General features: G+C 37.2%; 1 protein-coding gene across 2 annotated transcripts in view; it reads right to left on the reverse strand.

Annotated features, from left to right (window-relative positions):
* Window positions 1–481: 481 nt before the first annotated feature.
* The window catches only part of ATRNL1 (attractin like 1), a 697,793-nt gene continuing 680,493 nt past the window's right edge, over window positions 482–17,781 (reverse strand). Inside the window, exon 28 of one of the 2 annotated variants that reach the window (XM_023546681.2) lies at window positions 482–3,152. In XM_023546681.2, coding sequence (XP_023402449.2) covers window positions 3,028–3,152 — 125 coding nt within the window. In that variant the 3' untranslated portion in view covers window positions 482–3,027. The remainder of the gene's footprint in view (window positions 3,153–17,781) is intronic. The other variant, XM_003409111.4, reaches the window with a different exon arrangement.

Consider the following 17,781-nt stretch of genomic DNA (forward strand, 5'->3'; position numbering starts at 1 on the left):
GCTTAACCACTGTGCCACCAGGGCTCCTTTTTGTGAAGTACAACAAATATCAATTACATATTTAAATATTTTCTATTTGAAGTTTTCCTATTGAACATAACACTAGTATATGGCATCTGTTTTGCTTCTCTTTATGTATCACTAAAGTAAAATGTATCATTTAAAGGAATTATGAAAATTTCAATCCTCTTAAAATTTATTAAACCCATCTGTAAGCATGTGTATCTCTTTCAACAAGAATTCTCTGTTTTCCAAATAGCATCCCTAGGTTAATTTTTAAAACTTTATTCTACTTTCTAAAATTTTTTCATATTCAGTAAAATAAGAAATCCTATAATCTAAAGAATTTTTCCAAGTCATTCTAAACTGAAATGCTCAGAATTCCATGAAGATAAGCTTTCAAGAGAATCAGTCATTTAACTGCTAACTTCTTGGATAGTACTTGCATATGCTATCCTTGGTGGTGTATTTGATTTAAAAAAAAAAAAAAAAAATGAAAGCAACCAGATTTACAGTGTTTGGAATCTGGAAAACAAACGAACAAATAAAAAACCCAAGACACAGATTCAAATTGATTATCCCTGAAGTCTTTTCAATCTACTTCACCTGAAGGTGAAGAATTTTATTGCCAGGAAAAGCTTTGATAAGTTGAAAATATATTGCATAATTAGTCACAAAGTTAGCAATATTTGGCCCAGAAAGGGATAGTATGACTTTAACCTAACATTGCATTATTTCCCATAATTCTCTAAAATTTAAAATTTCAAGTTTTAATTACCCAATGGGATTCAATGTGGGTGAAGCTTGATAATTCTTTCTGAGTAATACTATTTGCTTAGCCTCTAAAATACAGCAGAAATAGATTTTACATCCAAATCTGTATGTTTTTGCATTTTTGTTATATGAGCTTTCTCTCATAACAATTATTACATAATTAAACAAATTGGGCCATAGTTTTCTTTTTAAATGATTACATTTTTGTAATCACCAATTTTGTCAATTTATTTTCCCGTGAGAAAAACCAACATTTAAAGGGTCCAAAAAGAAGCTGGAAAAATGACTTGGTGTTTTTTTGGAGACATTTACAAACTTAACTCACTGTTCCTTTGAGAAAGAAAACATCATAGGAAGGTAAAAACACCCAGCCTCACCCCCTTCCCCAAAAAGCTCCACAGGTTACAGACAAAATTACTCTAAGAGTTAGTCTTATTTTTAACGCATGGAAAATAGTAAAATTATCATGCCAACATAAGGAATATATACGATAATTCATGAATGTCTAATTATAAAAACAATGACATAGTCACGGTTAGATGCAACCTAGCAGTCTTGTATCAGATGCAACTACATATTGTATGATCATTCTGGTTATGTTTTACAGTCAATCTTCATCAAATTAAGCTGACTATATATAAATGGCTTTATGAAATAAACACTTAATATCACAATAGGGTTGTATTCTGCTACTGCACAACCATAGCATGCAAGTAACTATGCATTAGCTGTAAACGGTAAAGTGTCATTACCTTCCAGAAAGTCCAAAGAACATGAAAAGTACATATATAGTACTAAACATCAATTATTTTTAAATGGCTTTCATATTGAACAAAACTATATCATGTACAACCGCTTTGGATTATCTGTCACGGTTCTCTACATGTCCCTAGTAGTCACCCTGAAGTTAAGAAACCATGATTCCAAACAAGACCTGTTAATACTACTGGCCTTCAGTGAACCTTTGTCAATATTAGGACATAAATGATGTTATGTTCCAGTATGAAAGCTGCTGTATATCATTCCTCGCTTTTGCCATAATTCAGATTTTTTTAGTCATTAAAAATATGCTGAACATGGGCAACAATGAGCTTATTTTTTAAACGGGAGGCTTTCTCTCCTGACACCAGTGGGTTCATGTCAGAGATTAAGAATACCGTTGATACTTGCCAGTAAGTGCTCATCCCTGCATGTATTCTCAGTGAAGTAGTTGACAGGAAGGAACCTGAATCACATTATAACTTGGGAGGTGTCACCTCTAACACACATTTTATAACCACTGTGAAGGCAGATCAAATCTAGCAGCTAGAAGAGGAACACCAAAAGAAGATGACCTTTTCTCATAAAAACACAGATGGATCACTTTGGTCTGATCCACTAACTCCTAGGCAATTACAGAATTACCATGCTGGAGCAGAAGCCTGCACACTGTAAAATAACTATTTCAGCGGTCTTCGGGTTTGTGGCATCGGAGGCTGTTTTTGAAGGCAGGGGACAACTGATTGCTGGACAGGCTTCTCCATGCTCTATCAGCTCTGATAATGAGTTAGGCAGTTGGCATAGATGACAGGAATGTCCTCTTCGCTCTGAATTCTAACAAACTTCCTGTGAAGTTGTACACACCATCCATTCAAATGGACTCATTTTGGTCTGCATTCCAGTTAGGCAGAAAACTGTCATGTTCTCAGACTGAGTCTGGACATGATATTGCCATGTGAGATATTTAAATACATTACCTACACCTAGGAAATCAAAATCTTTCACATTTACAATGAGACAAAACAGCATTTAAAGCCATTGTAATCTGCTCATCTCCTGTTCTTATACAGGCAATTCAAGTTTGCTTATGAGGCAAAAACTGTACAATTCTCATCATTCAGGCATTATAAAATGTCTTTCTTCAAAGTCTTGAGATATAAACAGTTTGGTTCATATGAATTACATATTTTTCATTTGTATTAAGAAACAATATACATCTTTTTCCAGGAGTAATTTAAAGTTATCTATGTTGAGTCTAAGATCATCGTAAAAACTGACTTTATCACCTGTGACTGTCGACACCACTTTTCATAAAAGCCCAACTCATGACATTCTCTGGCCACGTAGGTCATTGCCATTCGGAAGGAACTGTACTCAGGCCCTGGGATCATACAGAGATCTGCCTCCATAAAAACTGAGGCTATACAGAACATCTTTAATGGAAGCCATTTATAAAGTATAACATTACAGAATATCTAGAGCAGTTTCTGTATCTCAGACACAAGTTCCTTGACGTGTTGAGAGGTGGTGCTTTCGATTTCGGATTCCTGAAATCTTGTCTTTACTATCTGAAGGCTTCTGTTGTGAAATGTCTATTAGGGCACTGGCGATGGCAAGGCCTGGAAAAAAAGGAGAAAGACATTTAAACGCTTGGTTATATACTTCTGGGAGGACAGCATGAGTAGCTTAGCACCCTGTTTGGTATTATTTCCCATTCAGCCATCAAAGATTCAGCTGTTTATTGGAAGTCATCCAGTACTTTCCGCTTTATCTAAAATGTTTCTTAACTTGGACACAAGAACTTCACACATGAAGAAGAACAAGGGCCTAAAAGGTTAACTGACCCTGACTTTGGACAATCGAATTCAGTGTCTGATAAAATGTCACATTCAGCTGTAGATGTGACCCCATACCTTAGTTTCTATGTCTGAACACAAGTTGGTTCTGGATGTATAATGAATTTTCAGTGTTATTTTTTTGTTTTGTGTTTAAGGAGTTAAATGCATCATATAAAGAATTTTTAATAGCCTTTTTTTAAAGAACAGTTTTAGATTTACAGAAAAATTACACAGGGAATTACACAGAGTTCCCCTATACCCTCTCTGTCCACTCCCATCATTTCCCCTATTATCAACATCTTGCATAGTGTGACACACTTGTTACAATTGATGAACCAATGTTGTTGCTGCTGGGTGCCATTCAGTTGGTTCTGACTTATAGTGACCCTGTGTACAACAGAACAAAACACTGCCTGGTCCTGCACCATCCTCACAATTGTTGTTATGCTTGAGCCCATTGTTGCAGACACTGTATCAATCCACTGTGTTGATACCGACACATTATTTTTAACTAAAGTCCATAGTTTCCGTTAGGGTTCACTTTGTGTTGTACAGTTCTAACGGTTTTGACAAATTCATGATGACATATATCCACCATTAGAGTATCATACAGAATAGTTTCACTGCCCTAAAAATGCCCTGTGCTCCACCCATTCATTCGCCCCTTCCTCCTCCTGAGCACCTAACTTTTTACTATAGTTTTGTCTTTTCCAAAATGTTACATAGTTGGCATCATAAAATATGTAGCCTTTTCCGTCTACCTTCTTTCACTTAGCAATATGAATTTAAAGTTTCTCCATGCCTGTTCATGGCTTGATAGCTCATTTCTTTTGACTGTTGAATAGTATTCCACTGTATGGATGTACCACAATTAGTTTATCCATCCCCCTATTGAAGGATATCTTGGCTGCTTCTAAGTTTTTGTAATTATAAAGTTGTTATAAACATTCATGTGCAGGTTTTTGTGTGGACATAAGTTTTCAATTCATATGAGTAAATACCTAGGAGTACAGTTGCTAGATTGTATGGTGAGCCTATGTTTAGCTTTGTAAGAAACTTCCGTATCGTCTTCAAGGGTAGCTGTAACATTCTGCATTCCCACCAGCAATGAATGAGAGCTCCTGTTGCTCCATATCCTCACCAACATTTATATTGTCAATGTGTTGGATTTTAGCTATTCTAATCGGTGTGCACAGCCAGAACGCTCACTAGAAGCAAGGATGGAGAGACTTCATCTCACGTACTTCGGACGTATCATCAGGAGGGACCAGCCCCTGAAGAGAGGCATCATGCTTGGTAGAATAGAGGGTCATTGAAAAAAAAGGAAGACTCTCAAAGAAATGGGCTGGCAAGGTGGCTGCAATAATAGACTCAAGCATAACCATGATTGTGAAGATGGTGCAAGACTGGGCGGTATTTTGTTCTGTTGTACACAGGGTTGCTATGAGTGGGAACTGACTTGATGGCACTTAAAAACAATAGGTGTGTAGTGGTATGTCATTATTGTTTTAATTTCCATAGCTTGGGTCAGGCACACCTTAGTCCTGAAAGTGACATTTTTGATTTTTAACACTTTAAGAGGTTATTTGCAGCAGATCTGCCCAATGCAATATGTTGTTTGATTTCTTGACTGTTGCTTCCATGAGTGTTGATTGTGGATCCAAGAAAATGAAATCCTTGACAACTTCAATCTTTTCTCTGTTTATCATGATGAGGCTTATTAATCTAGTAGTGAGGATTTTTGTTTTCTTTATGTTGAGGTATAATCCATATTTAAGGCTGTATGTAATCTTTGGTCTTTATCAGTAGGTGCTTCATGTCCTCTTCGTTTTCAGCAAGAAAGATTATGTCAACTGCATATCGCAGGTTGTTAATTAGTCTTTCTCCAATCCTGATGCCCAACTCTTCTCATATAGTCTAGCTTCTCGAATTATTTGCTTAGCATATAGATTTCATAAGTATGGTGAAAGGATACAACCCTGATGCACGCCTTTCCTGATTTTAAACCACGCAGCATCCCCTTGTTCTGTTTGAATGACTGCCTCTTCATCTATGTACAGGTTCTACATGAGCACAATTAAGTGTTCTAGAATTCCCGTTCTTTGCAATGTTATCTATAATTTGATATGATAGAAACATACATATTTTTGAAAGAAAAAAGGAGCCTCTATTAAGTTTGAAAACAGAAGAGAAGGGATTTATGGTGTTAGAGAAGAAAACCAAACCAAACCAAACCAAACCAAACCCACTGCTGTCGAGTCAATTCCAAATCATAGTGACCCTACAGGACCAGAGTAGAACTACCCCATAGAGTTTCCAAGGAGCACCTGGTAGATTTGAACTGCTGGCCTTTTTTTCGGTTAGGAGCTGTAGCTCTTAACCACTATACCCCCCGAGTTTCCTAGAAAAGAAAGGGATTACAAAAATCACAATAATTACTGGCCAGGCTGATCATCTTACAAAGTTACCTTGTAAGGGTTCCTGTGAAGTAACTTCATTCTTTTGGGATGTTAAATATCATCTTGAATTTCCAAGAGTTAATGGAAGTTCAAAGGTTGAAAGAGTAAACAAAAATTGCTTCCTTGACCTTCCAGGAACACATATGAAATTCTGAATGGTGCAAGATAGTTGTTTTAACCACTTGCTCTGCTGTAGGAAATAATTATTTTCTCATTTCTTTAATTGATGGAGCTAAAGCATATTATTTAAAAAACCACGGGCCATGGTAGTGCTAACTAAAAGTTGAGTTCAGGCAGACCTCAAGTTTCCACAGATCTCCTGGCATGCTGCTGTCATAATTTACAACCTTCTGCTATTTCATTCCTGGCCCAATCTTATCCAGAGACAGCCAACTATGACAAAGAATATATGTCTCCTTTAATGTGGACAGAGCCCACTTACACTAATTTCAATATCACCATATCCAAATATGAAATCATTTTATTCATTAAATGACTGCATGACCTAGTCCAAAGAGGCTTTGAAAAATAAGACTTTTCCATTTACATGTGGCTGCGAATGTTGTCTTCCTTACAGAAGAGACAGTGCCAGAAGAAAAGTCAGCATTGTGAGATGCCAAAACAGGAAATTTTATGCTAATTCAAAACTGTCATTGTATCTTTGTATTTCAGGGTACACGAAGTCTAAAGCCTGACTGAAGTAGTGTCTCTCGCAACATATCCTGGTTTTACTAATGATGCTTAAGCTTGGAAACACATTCAGTGGACAGTAATAAATCATAAACTACATTTCAGCTCTTAATTTACAAATAAAATAGCAAACCATGCTTATTTTTAATTGGATAGCTTTGGACTGCTTGGTTTCTCTTTGCCCTTTACAATAAAATGCAAGAGGAAAGAGATGGACTTAAAAATGAACTATGCAAAATAAATGCAGAACTTAAATATTTGGAAAATTCTGTTGTACAAACTAAGGCCATGGGTCCTAGGATTTACATCGAGGACGTGGCTACACAATCTTTAGTTAAAGAGATTAAGCCTGTGACTGATGGATCTAGGCAACTACCACAGCAGCGATTGGGGAAGAGAGACGCCAAGCCACATGAAGATGTTCCAGGAGCAGAAACTCGAAGAGACAAGGACTATATTCATAGCCAACGAAGAGATAGAGCCTTCCCCTAGAGCTTGCACCCTGAATTCAGACTTCTGGCCTTCTAAACTGTGAAAAAATAAATTTCTGCTTGTTAAAGCCACATATCTGTGGTATTTCTGTTATAGCAGCACTAGCTACCTGGCCAACAAACTAGAAGAGATCCATATTCCTGCCTATTCAAAATAAAGGTGATCCAAAGGAATGTGGAAATTATCAAATATTATTATTAATATCACATGCAAGTAAAATTTTGCTAAAGATAATTAAAAAATGACTGCAGGAGTACATCGACAGCGAACTGCCAGAAATTCAAGCCAGATTCATAAGAGGACATGGAATGAGGGATATCATTGCTGATGTCAGATGAACGTTGGCTGAAAGCAGTGAATACCAGAAAGATGTTTACTTGTGTTTTATTGACTATGCAAAGATATTTGACTGTGTGGAGCATAACAAATTATGGATAACATTGCAAAGAATGGAATTCCAGAACACTTAATTGTGCTCATGCGGAACCTGTACAAAGACCAAGAGGCAGTCTTTCAAATAGAACAAGGGGATACTCCACGGTTTAAAATCAGGAAAGTAATACATCAGGGTTGTATCCTTTCACCATACTTATTCAATCTGTATGCTGAGCAAATAATCCAAGAAGCTGGACTATGTGAACAAGAACATGTCATCAGGATTGGAGGAACAACAACATGCAATTTGAAGATGATACAACCTTGCTTGCTGAAAGCAAAGAGGACCTGAGGCGTTCATTGATGAAGATCAAAGACCCCAACCTTCAGTGTGGATTACACCTCAACATATAGAAAACAAAAATCCACACAACTGGACTAAAAAGCAACATCATGATAAACGGAGAAAAAATTGAAGTTGTTAAGGATTTCATTTTACTTTGATCCACAATCAACATCTATGGAAGCAGCAATCAAGAAGTTAAATGACATACTTCATTGTGCAAATCTGCTGCAAAAATCATCTTAAAGTATTAAAAAGCAAAGATGTCACTTTGAGGACTAAGATGTGCCTGACTCAAGCCAGGGTATTTCAATTGCCTCATATGCTTGTGAATAAGTGAAAGGATACAACCCTGATGCATGCCTTTCCTGACTTTAAACCACGGGTATCCCTGTGTTCTGTCTGAACAACTGTCCCTTGGTCTATGTAGAGGTTCCTCATGAGTAGAATTAAGTGTTCTGGAATTCCCATTAATGTTACCCGTAATTTGTTATTATCCATATGTCGAATGCCTTTGCATCAAACAACAAAACAAACTTGCATAGTCAATGAAATACAGATAAACAGCCTTCTGGCATTCTCTGCTTTCAGCCAGGATCTACCTGACATCAGCAATGATATCCCTTGTTCCAAGTCCTCCTTCTGAATCCAGTTTAAATTTCCGGCAGCTCTCTGTTGATGTACTGTTGCAACCACTTTTGAATGACCTTCCTCAAAATTTTGCTTGCATGTTTTGTTAATGATATGGTTTGATAATTTCTGCATTCTGCTGAATCACCTTTCTTTGGAATAGGCATAAATATTCATCTCTTCCAGTCAGTTGGCCACGTAGCTGTCTTCCAAATTTCTTGGCACAGACAAGCGAGCACCTCCAGCACTACATCTGTTTGCTGAAACATCTCACTTGGTATTCCGTCGATTCCTGAAGCCTTGTTTTTCACCAGTGCAGCTTGGACTTCTTCAGTACCATCAATTCTTGATCATACGCTACCTACTGGAATTACTGAACGTTGACCAGTAATTCCAGTAGGTAGTAATTTTCAGTACAGTGATTCTGTGTATTCCTTCCATCTTCTTTTAATGCTTCCTGCATCGTTCAGCATTTTTCCCATAGCATCCTTCAATATTGCAACTCGAGGCTTGAATTTTTTTTTTCCTTCAGTTCTTTCAACTTGAGAAATGCCGAGTGTTTTCTTCCCTTTTGGTTTTCTAACTCCAGGTCTTAGGACATGTCATTATACTACTTTATTTTGTCTTCTCAAGATGCCCTTTGAAATCATGTGTTCAGCTCTTTTTCTTCGTCACTTCTTCCATTTGCTTTAGCTACTCTACGTTCAAGAGCAAGTTTCAGAGTCTTTTCTGACATCCACTTTGGTCTTTTCTTTCTTTCCTGTCTTTTTAATGACCTCTTGTTTTTTCACTTTATGAAGAAGAATGGAGCATCAGGATTGGAGAAAGATTCATTAACTACCTGGATTATGCAGATGACACCACCTTGCCTGCTGAAAGTGAAGAGGACTTGAAGCATTTACTGATGAAGATCAAGGACTGCAGCCTTCAGTATGGATTACACCTTGACATAAAGAAAGCAAAAAACCCAAGCCACGGCAGTTTCAATCATTTCATGTGCACGCGAAAGCTAGACAATGAATAAGGAAGATTGAAGAATTGACGTCTTTGAATTACTGTGTTGGCAAAGAATATTGAATATACCAGATTGCCAAAAGAACGGAAACCCTGGTGGTGTAATGATTAAGAGCTACAGCTGCTAACCAAAAGGTTGGCAGTTCGAATCCACCAGGTGCTCCTTGGAAACACTACGGGGCAGTTCTACCCTGTCCTATAGGGTCACTGTGAGTCAGAATCGACTCGATGGCAATGGGAATGGGCCAAAAGAACAAATAAATCTGTCTTGGAAGAAGTACAGCCAGAATGCTCATTACTGGCAAGGATGGCTACACGTAGTCTCACATGCTTTGGACATGTTATCAGGAGGGACCAGTCCCTGGAGTAGGACATCATGCTTGGTAAAGTAAAGCGTTATCGTAAGAGAGGAAGACCCTCAACGGGATGGACTGACACAGTGGCTGCAAGGATGGCTCAAGCATAACAACAATTATGAGGATGGCACAGGACCAGGTGGTGTTTTGTTCTGTTGTACAGAGGGTTGCTATGAGTCAGAACTGACTTGACGAAGCCTAACAACAAAAACAATACATGCATGCAAAAGCTGGACAATGAATAAGGAAGACTAAAGAAGAACTGGTGCATTCCAATTGGTGAAGAATATTGAATATACTACAGACCACCAGAAGAATGAACAAATCTGTCTTGGAAGAAGTGCAGACAGAATGCTCTTTAGAAGCAAGGATAGTGAGACTTAGTTTCTCTAGAGAAGGACATCATGCTTTTTAAAGTAGAGGGTCAGTGAAAAAGAAGAAAACCTTCAGTGAGATGGACTGACACAGTGCCTGCAACAATGGGCTCAAACATAACAATGATAGGATTGCACAGGACCAGGCAGTGTTTTGTTCTGTTGTACACAGGGTTGCTATGAGTTGGAACCAACCTGATGGAACCTAACAGCAATAACATTAAGTACTACACACCTAACACACCTATGAAAATACAATAATCAACTACATTTTCAGATTCTGCATAAATGGCAATATGTATGTAGGAAAGCTTGCTTTCCTCCAACCAGCAATATTTGGGTGTCCACCATGTAAACTTACAGAGGAGGCTCGGAGGACTATTTGCCCCAGGCCTTCTCATCTTGTTGGGCCAAATGATGTTTTACTCAGATTTAAGGCTGCATCCTTCACCGAAGGACATGAGTTATTCTTCTTTATAAATCTTGTAATTCAATTATAAATAGCACAATAATCATAAATTGCATTTGTTTGTATGTATCTTAAGTGTCAAGTTAATTGTAAATTTTGTATCATTATTTTCGCATTTTTTCATTTTTAGTATATGGAGAACTTTTTAAAACAACACAACAACAATGACAACAACCAGAAGTAGTTAGGTCCTTTTTCATCCTACAAGAGGCCCTGGACACTACAGTGAATAAGGGACAAGATCCCGGTCTTCCTGAATTGTTTAGTAGTGGGCAGGGGGAGGCTCATTAAAAAAAAAAAAAAAAAAAAGATTAGTTTCTAACTTTCATTGCCCTCCAGCACATTTTATTATTGTAGAAAATCTAATTTTCCTAATTGATAAAAAGAGAAAATTCAAGTCAGTAGCTCTTTAAAAAAAGACTTTACACCTCCCCCCGCCCCCCCACACACAGTGTAACTTTTATATTCTGGCAGTGAAGAAGTAAAAGGTAGCTTAAGATGTATTCTGGATTTTTAAAAAATACGCATCAATAAAATAAAAGCCACCCAGAAACACGTTCGCTGTATTGCCCTTTGAGGCAAAGCCTTTCTCCTTGTTGACGTTTCCCTGGGAATTTCTTCCGGATGAGGGTTGTCCGCAATGGCTGATGCATCCCTGCACCCAAGGAGGAAGTGCTTCTTTCCAGGTGGATGCTGGGTGGTGGTGCATGCTGGGTACCCATAGAGTTCCATTAAAAGCAGGTCACTCAAGAAGATAATTTTTCAAAACGTCACACAAATCATCTGTTGAAATCCACTTATTGTGTTCTCTAGGCCTAGCATAGTTCTTGTTATCAAAGCAATACAATTAACTGGGGGAACAATTCATTATTTCAGACTGGCAGTCTAAAGGAATATCATTTACCATGTCAAGATGATGCACAGACGCTGCAGGCCAGCCAAATTCACTTCAAAATCTGCTAGGAGATTTCACAAAAAACTGGGGCTTAAATGCTTATTATAAGCTTTACCTTTTTAAAATTTTAGTTTTTAAATATCAAACACTATGACATTTAAAAAAAAAAAAATCTGAAATATAAACCCATGAGTAAGAAGGTGCCATCTTCTGTTTCCTACTCCCTTTTCCACGGGCTCTTGGTGTTTGAAAATGGTGTCTGCTAATGTGGACCATCACCAGCGGCTGCTTTGGATCCTCCAGGGTGCATGCCTGTGAAGGAAACCAATTCCTTTGGGACCATCAGGATTTCTTCAGAAAATGAGCACTGTTTCCGTCATCACTGGTTCGGATGTCAAGAGCTACGACAGATATTTTGCAAATACGTAGAACATGTGCCTAAATCAGACCTTTAATAAACTTAGAAAATAGCCCAATATTTTCTTCCTAAAATGTAAGAACTTTGTTCCTCTGTAAACATTTGTAAATATACCTTCAAGAGAAAGCAATGTAACTAATAGGTAAATATTTAAATGGTAAATATATATTTTTAAACCACTAAATTCTCAATGATATCACCAAGGGAAAACATCAGGAATTTAGTTATCTTTAGTAAAACTCCAGGTTTTCCTAACAGAAGTGAACTGGTAAGAGTAGACTCCAGCAGTAGCAATCTAATCATAAAATTACTGATGTGTGTTTTTTTTTTTTTTTTTTTTTACAATTATGTGGAACAATTAATAAGTACAGTAATAAAATACAGCACATCAAACTAAATTGCCTTGGAAAGAACATTCCCGCTTTATATACAAACATAGCACTTCCATTTTACATTTGAACAAAAGCCTCAGAAAAGTCATTCATTTTGAAATGCTCTCCTCCCAAGTCTATGTAAAAGCAGGCACCACTATATATTTTAATTTTCCAGAAAAACAGCTTCATTAGGCGTGAAAGGTTAATTGCAGGTTTAAGTGGAGTTCAGGGAACGGTGCAGGGTCTGTAGTGAATTGCACAGTTGGCTTCAGGAAGCCTGAATGAGAGCTATAAACTGTTTGCCCTGCTGAAATGTTTTACTACCTCATTTACTATCTGTCTTCTTTTACTGCTTGTATTTGTAGTTCTTCTAAACCTTTAATGGCTACAGTTTTATTTCACTGTAATCAGATTTAAATGGAAATACCATGCTGCGATGTTTAAATGTTTTCTCTCTGATTGTATATAGCTACATACTACTGATCAGAGTCTTGGCTATCCTTCACATGATTAAGAAGGTGACTTTGGGAAACTTTGAACGTTCCATAGACTCTAGCTATTGTGCAAAATTAATTTAACATTCAGTGTGGCCACCCCTGCCAATATGCAACTAGGGTTGGATGCATAATTAGAAAATATGCATTTCCACTTTAATTTATCTGTTGGAAGGCCAGCACAACTGAAGTCATTATTAGGCAAAACTCCAAAGGTTACAGTGTTGAACAAAAATGGAAATACTTCAGTGCTGAAGAGACCGGAATGACAAATAGATTTGTCAGATCTGTCTGAGAGTTTAAAGAAAGGTTTCCCCTCGCCTGCTAAAAACCAGTGGCAGCTACGGGTGCCAAGGTTTAAATACAAATGAAAATTGTATTCTGGTTATAAAATTGTGTTTGGCCTTTAACACATGGCAATAAAAAATTTCATTTAAAGATACTGTACAAGTTATTTAAAATGTAATCCTACTGTCCCACTACGGATGCATTACCCAACCTTTTCCATGTCGTTGCTGGGCCCTCCCTAAATTTTGCATGAACTGTTCTCTCATTGGTTAAAATGTGCTGAGTAAATCATGGCTGGTACTGTTTCCAATCATAGTTTAATGCAAATCATTATGGTCCTTACCAAGTTCAGCTTCTTTTACATCCCATCAGTTCTAATTTTAATTCTATAACAGGAAACTTTACTTGATTCATTTTAAATATTTTTTTTTTCTTTTTTAAGAAGTCACAAATATTTACAAGAATCAGCCTTGCAGCTACTTTTCCACATTGTTAAGTCCCTTTTCCTAAGTCAACTGGGGAAATATTTTCTAGTATTTTCCTCCTTCAATTAAATAAAAATTTGATATAATTCCTCACTTTAAACCCTAATCATCCTTAATTTAAGTGCTACTTTCTCATTAAAGAAATTGAGCTATGATTGTTTTATAAGGATGGCAGTATTTTATTTTCCATAAAATTTAGTATTTCTAGTGTTAAATGTCATTGCTTCTTTTAAAATTGAATGAGGTTAGTAGAAAGTACTTTATAAACTATAAAGTACAGTACGAAGTTAGTTTTTAATTTCAATAATAAAATAATCAGTCACTATTATTAATAAGTATGGTGAAAGGATAACAACCTGACACATCTTTCCTGATTTTAAACCATGCATATCTGTTTGAACGTCACTATTAATAAGTATGGTGAAAGGATAACAACCTCACACATCTTTCCTGATTTTAAACCATGCGTATTTCCTTATTCTGTTTGAACGATTGCCTCTTGGTCTATGTACAGGTTTCTCATGAGCACAATTAAGTGTTCTGAAATTTCCATTCCTTGCAATGTTATCTATAATTTGTTATGATACAAACAGTCGAATGCCTTTGCACAGTCAATAAAACACAGGTAAACATTTTTACGGTATTCTCTGCTTTCAGCCAAGAACCATCTGACATTAGCAATAATATCCCTTGTTCCATATCCTCTTCTGAATCTGGCTTGAATTTCTGGCAGTTCCCTGTTGATGAACTGCTCCAACTGCTTTTAAATGATCTTCAGCAAAATTTTACTTGTGTGTGATATTAATGATATTGTTTGATAATTTTCACATTCTATCGGATCACCTTTCTTTAGAATGAGCACAAATATGGATCTCTTCCAGTTGCCTGGCCAGGTAGCTAGCTGTCTTCTAAATTTCTTGGCATAGACAAGTGAGTGCTTCCAGCGTTGCATCTGTTTGTTGAAACGTTGTCAGTTGGTATTCTGAAAATTCCTAGAGCCTTGTTTTTCACCAATTTCTTCAGTGCAACTTGGACTCTTCTTCCTTCAATACCATTAGTTTGAGATCATGTGCTACCTCCTGCAACGGCTGAACGTTGACCAATTCTTTGTGGTACAGTGACTCTGCATATTCCTTACATCTTCTTTTGATGCTTTCTGCATCTTTCAATATTTTGTCCATAGAATTCTTCAATATTGTAACTCAATGCTTGAATTTTTTCTTCATTCTTTCAGCTTGAGAAATGTCTGTCAAACGTGTTCTTTCCTTTTGGTTTTCTAACTCCAGGTCTTTGCACATTTCTTTATAATACTTTGTCTACTTGAGTCACCATTTGAAATCTTCTGTTCAGCTCTTTCACGTCATCATTTTGTCCATTAGCTTTAGCTACTCTGCATTCAAAAGCAACTTTTAGAGTCTCTTCTGACATCCATTTTAGTCTTTTCTTTCTTTCTTGCCTTTTTAATGACCTCTTGCTTTCTTCATGTTTGATGTCATTGATATCATTCTACAAGTTGTCTGGTCTTCAGTCATTAGTGTTCAGTGCATCAAATCTATTTTTGAGGTGGTCTCTAAACTTAGGTAGGATATACTCAAGGTTGTACTTTGGCTCATGTGGACCTGTTTTAATTTTTTTCAGCTTCAAATTGAACTTGCATATGAGCAATTGATGGTCTATTCTGCTGTCAGCCCCTGGCCTTGTTCTGATTGCTGATACTGAGCTTTTCCATAGTCTCTTTTCAGAGATGTAGTGTATTTGATTCCTGTGTATTCCATCTGATGAAGGCCATGTGTATAGTTGCCATTTATGTTGGTGAAAAAAGGTATTTCCAATGAATAAGTTGTTGGTCTTGCAAAATTCTACCATGTGATCTCCAGCATCATTTCTATCACCGAGGCCATATTTTCCAAGTACCAATCCTTCTTCTTTGTTTCCAATTTAGTCAATCTGTATGGTGAGCAAAAAATCCAAGAAACTGGACTATTTGAAGAAGAATGTGGCATCAGGATTGGAGGATGGCTCATTAACAACCTGCATTATGTGGATGACACAACCTTGCTTGCTGAAAGTGAAGAAGACTTGAAGCACTTACTGATGAAGATCAAAGACCACAGCCTTCAGTATGAATTACGCATCAACATAAAGAAAATAAAAATCCTCACAACTGTACCAATAAGGAACATCATGCTAAAGGGAGATAAGATTGAAATTGTCAAGAATTTCCTTTTGCTTGGATTCGCAATCAATGTCCATGGAAGCAGCAGTCAAGAAATCAAACAATGCATTGCATTGGGCAAATGTGCAGCAAAGGACCTCTTTAGGGTGTTAAAAAGCAAAGCTTTAAGGACTAAGGTATGCCTGATCCAAGCCATGGTATTTTCAATTGCCTCATATGCATGCAAAAGCTGGACAATGAATAAGGAAGACCAAAGAAGAATTGATGCATCTGAATGATGGTACCGGCAAAGAATATTGAATATACCATGGACTGCCAGAAGAATGAACAAATATGTCTTGGAAGAAATAGAGCCAGAGTGCTCCTTAGAAGCAAGGATGGTGAGACTTTGTCTCAAGTACTTTGATCATGTTATCAGGAGGGACCAGCCCCTGGAGAAGGACATCATGCTTGGTAACGTGGAGGGTCAACGAAAACGAGGAAGACCCTCAACAAGATGGATTGACACAGTGGCTAAAACATTGGGTTCAAACACAGCAACAATTGTGAGGATGGCATAGTATGGGCAGTGTTTCGTTGTGTTGTACCTAGGGTCACTATGAGTTGGAACTGAAACAATGGCACCTACCAGCAACATTAGTAATAAAAATAAATCATAATCAAGTTGAAAATTCCCACAAAACTCCAAAGTCCTAAGATACAAAAAATTGTTTGAAAGAGCAAATTACTTCATTTAATAATTATTTATTGAGTGCCTCCTATAAGCCAGGCACAGCTGTAGTCCCTATGGATTTAGAGGTGAACAAGACAGACAATGCATAAAAGATTCTGCCTTTCATGGAGCTTACTTTATAGTGGATCAAGCTCACGTACTCTTTTATGCAAGTTATAGTGAGGATTAAATAACACATGTAAAGTGTTAGAAAAGTGCCTGGCACATAACAGCTCAAAATGTCCCTCATCGAAATGCTTGAAATCACATACGTTGCAATACAAAAAAAGCTGGGGCACTCATGGATGTTTTGCCTCTCTTCTATAGTAGCATTCATTCATTTATTTATTCATTCATTCAAAAACCATTTACTGTGAGTTGGAATACCAAAAAAAGGAACAAAATTTGATAAAAAGGTGAACTCAAAGATTCACAGGCAGCATCAGTCTCGGGCAGTATCATCTGCACAGTGAAACTGTGTTGTTTCAAGCCAGAAAATCTAGATAATTACCTGTGTTGCCCACACATTAGGGAATGTGAAAATAATTGAAAGTGATAACGGCAAAACAGAAGGATGACAACATTGAACAGAGAAATCAGAGTTTATATAAATATTGTTGGCATTATGAAAATATCACTAATAACTAACTTTATTCATTTTTCAGAGTTAAAAAATTCTTTTACACTAATTATCTAGGTTGTTCCTCAAGCTTATTCTGCCAAAGTGGGTCAGGAAGCTATTTTTACTCCAGTTTCACAGATGGCTAAAACAAGGCATGGAGTGACTGAATGATTAGTTCAGGCTCACACAGCCGATGGCAATGCTGGGACCTGAAACCATCACTCCAGGTGGCGCACTGGTTAAACTCTCAGCCGCTAACTGGAAAGGTTGGCAGTTCGAACCCACCAGCAGCTCCACAGGAGAAAAACTGTGGCAGTCTGCTTCCGCAAAGATTACAGCCTTGGAAACCCTATGGAGCAGTGCTACTCTGTCCTACAGGGTCGCTATGAGTCTGAATCCTCAGCAAACAGGTTTGATTTTTTGTATTTGGTCACTTAGACAGATAAGACGGAAAACTGCTTCTTCAATACAAATGTCTATCACCTCATTTTGATCCAGCGGTGCTAATATTTCAAAGAGAAAAGAGAAAACAAAAACTCGTAGTCAGTCTGTTCTGGTCAAAGGCATTAATGCTGATAGTAATGGAAACAGTAATAACACAAGAAACAACAATTCTGTTAACAGTGACTGAATGCTTCCTACATGCCAGGCATTGCCCTCAGCATTTCATATGCATTATTTTATCCATTTATGCAGATGGAAGTGGATGACAACACATATTCAATCAATAAACATGTACTGAGG

Source organism: Loxodonta africana, chromosome 16 (genome assembly GCF_030014295.1).
Source record: "Loxodonta africana isolate mLoxAfr1 chromosome 16, mLoxAfr1.hap2, whole genome shotgun sequence".
NCBI classification, from domain to species: Eukaryota; Metazoa; Chordata; class Mammalia; order Proboscidea; family Elephantidae; genus Loxodonta; species Loxodonta africana.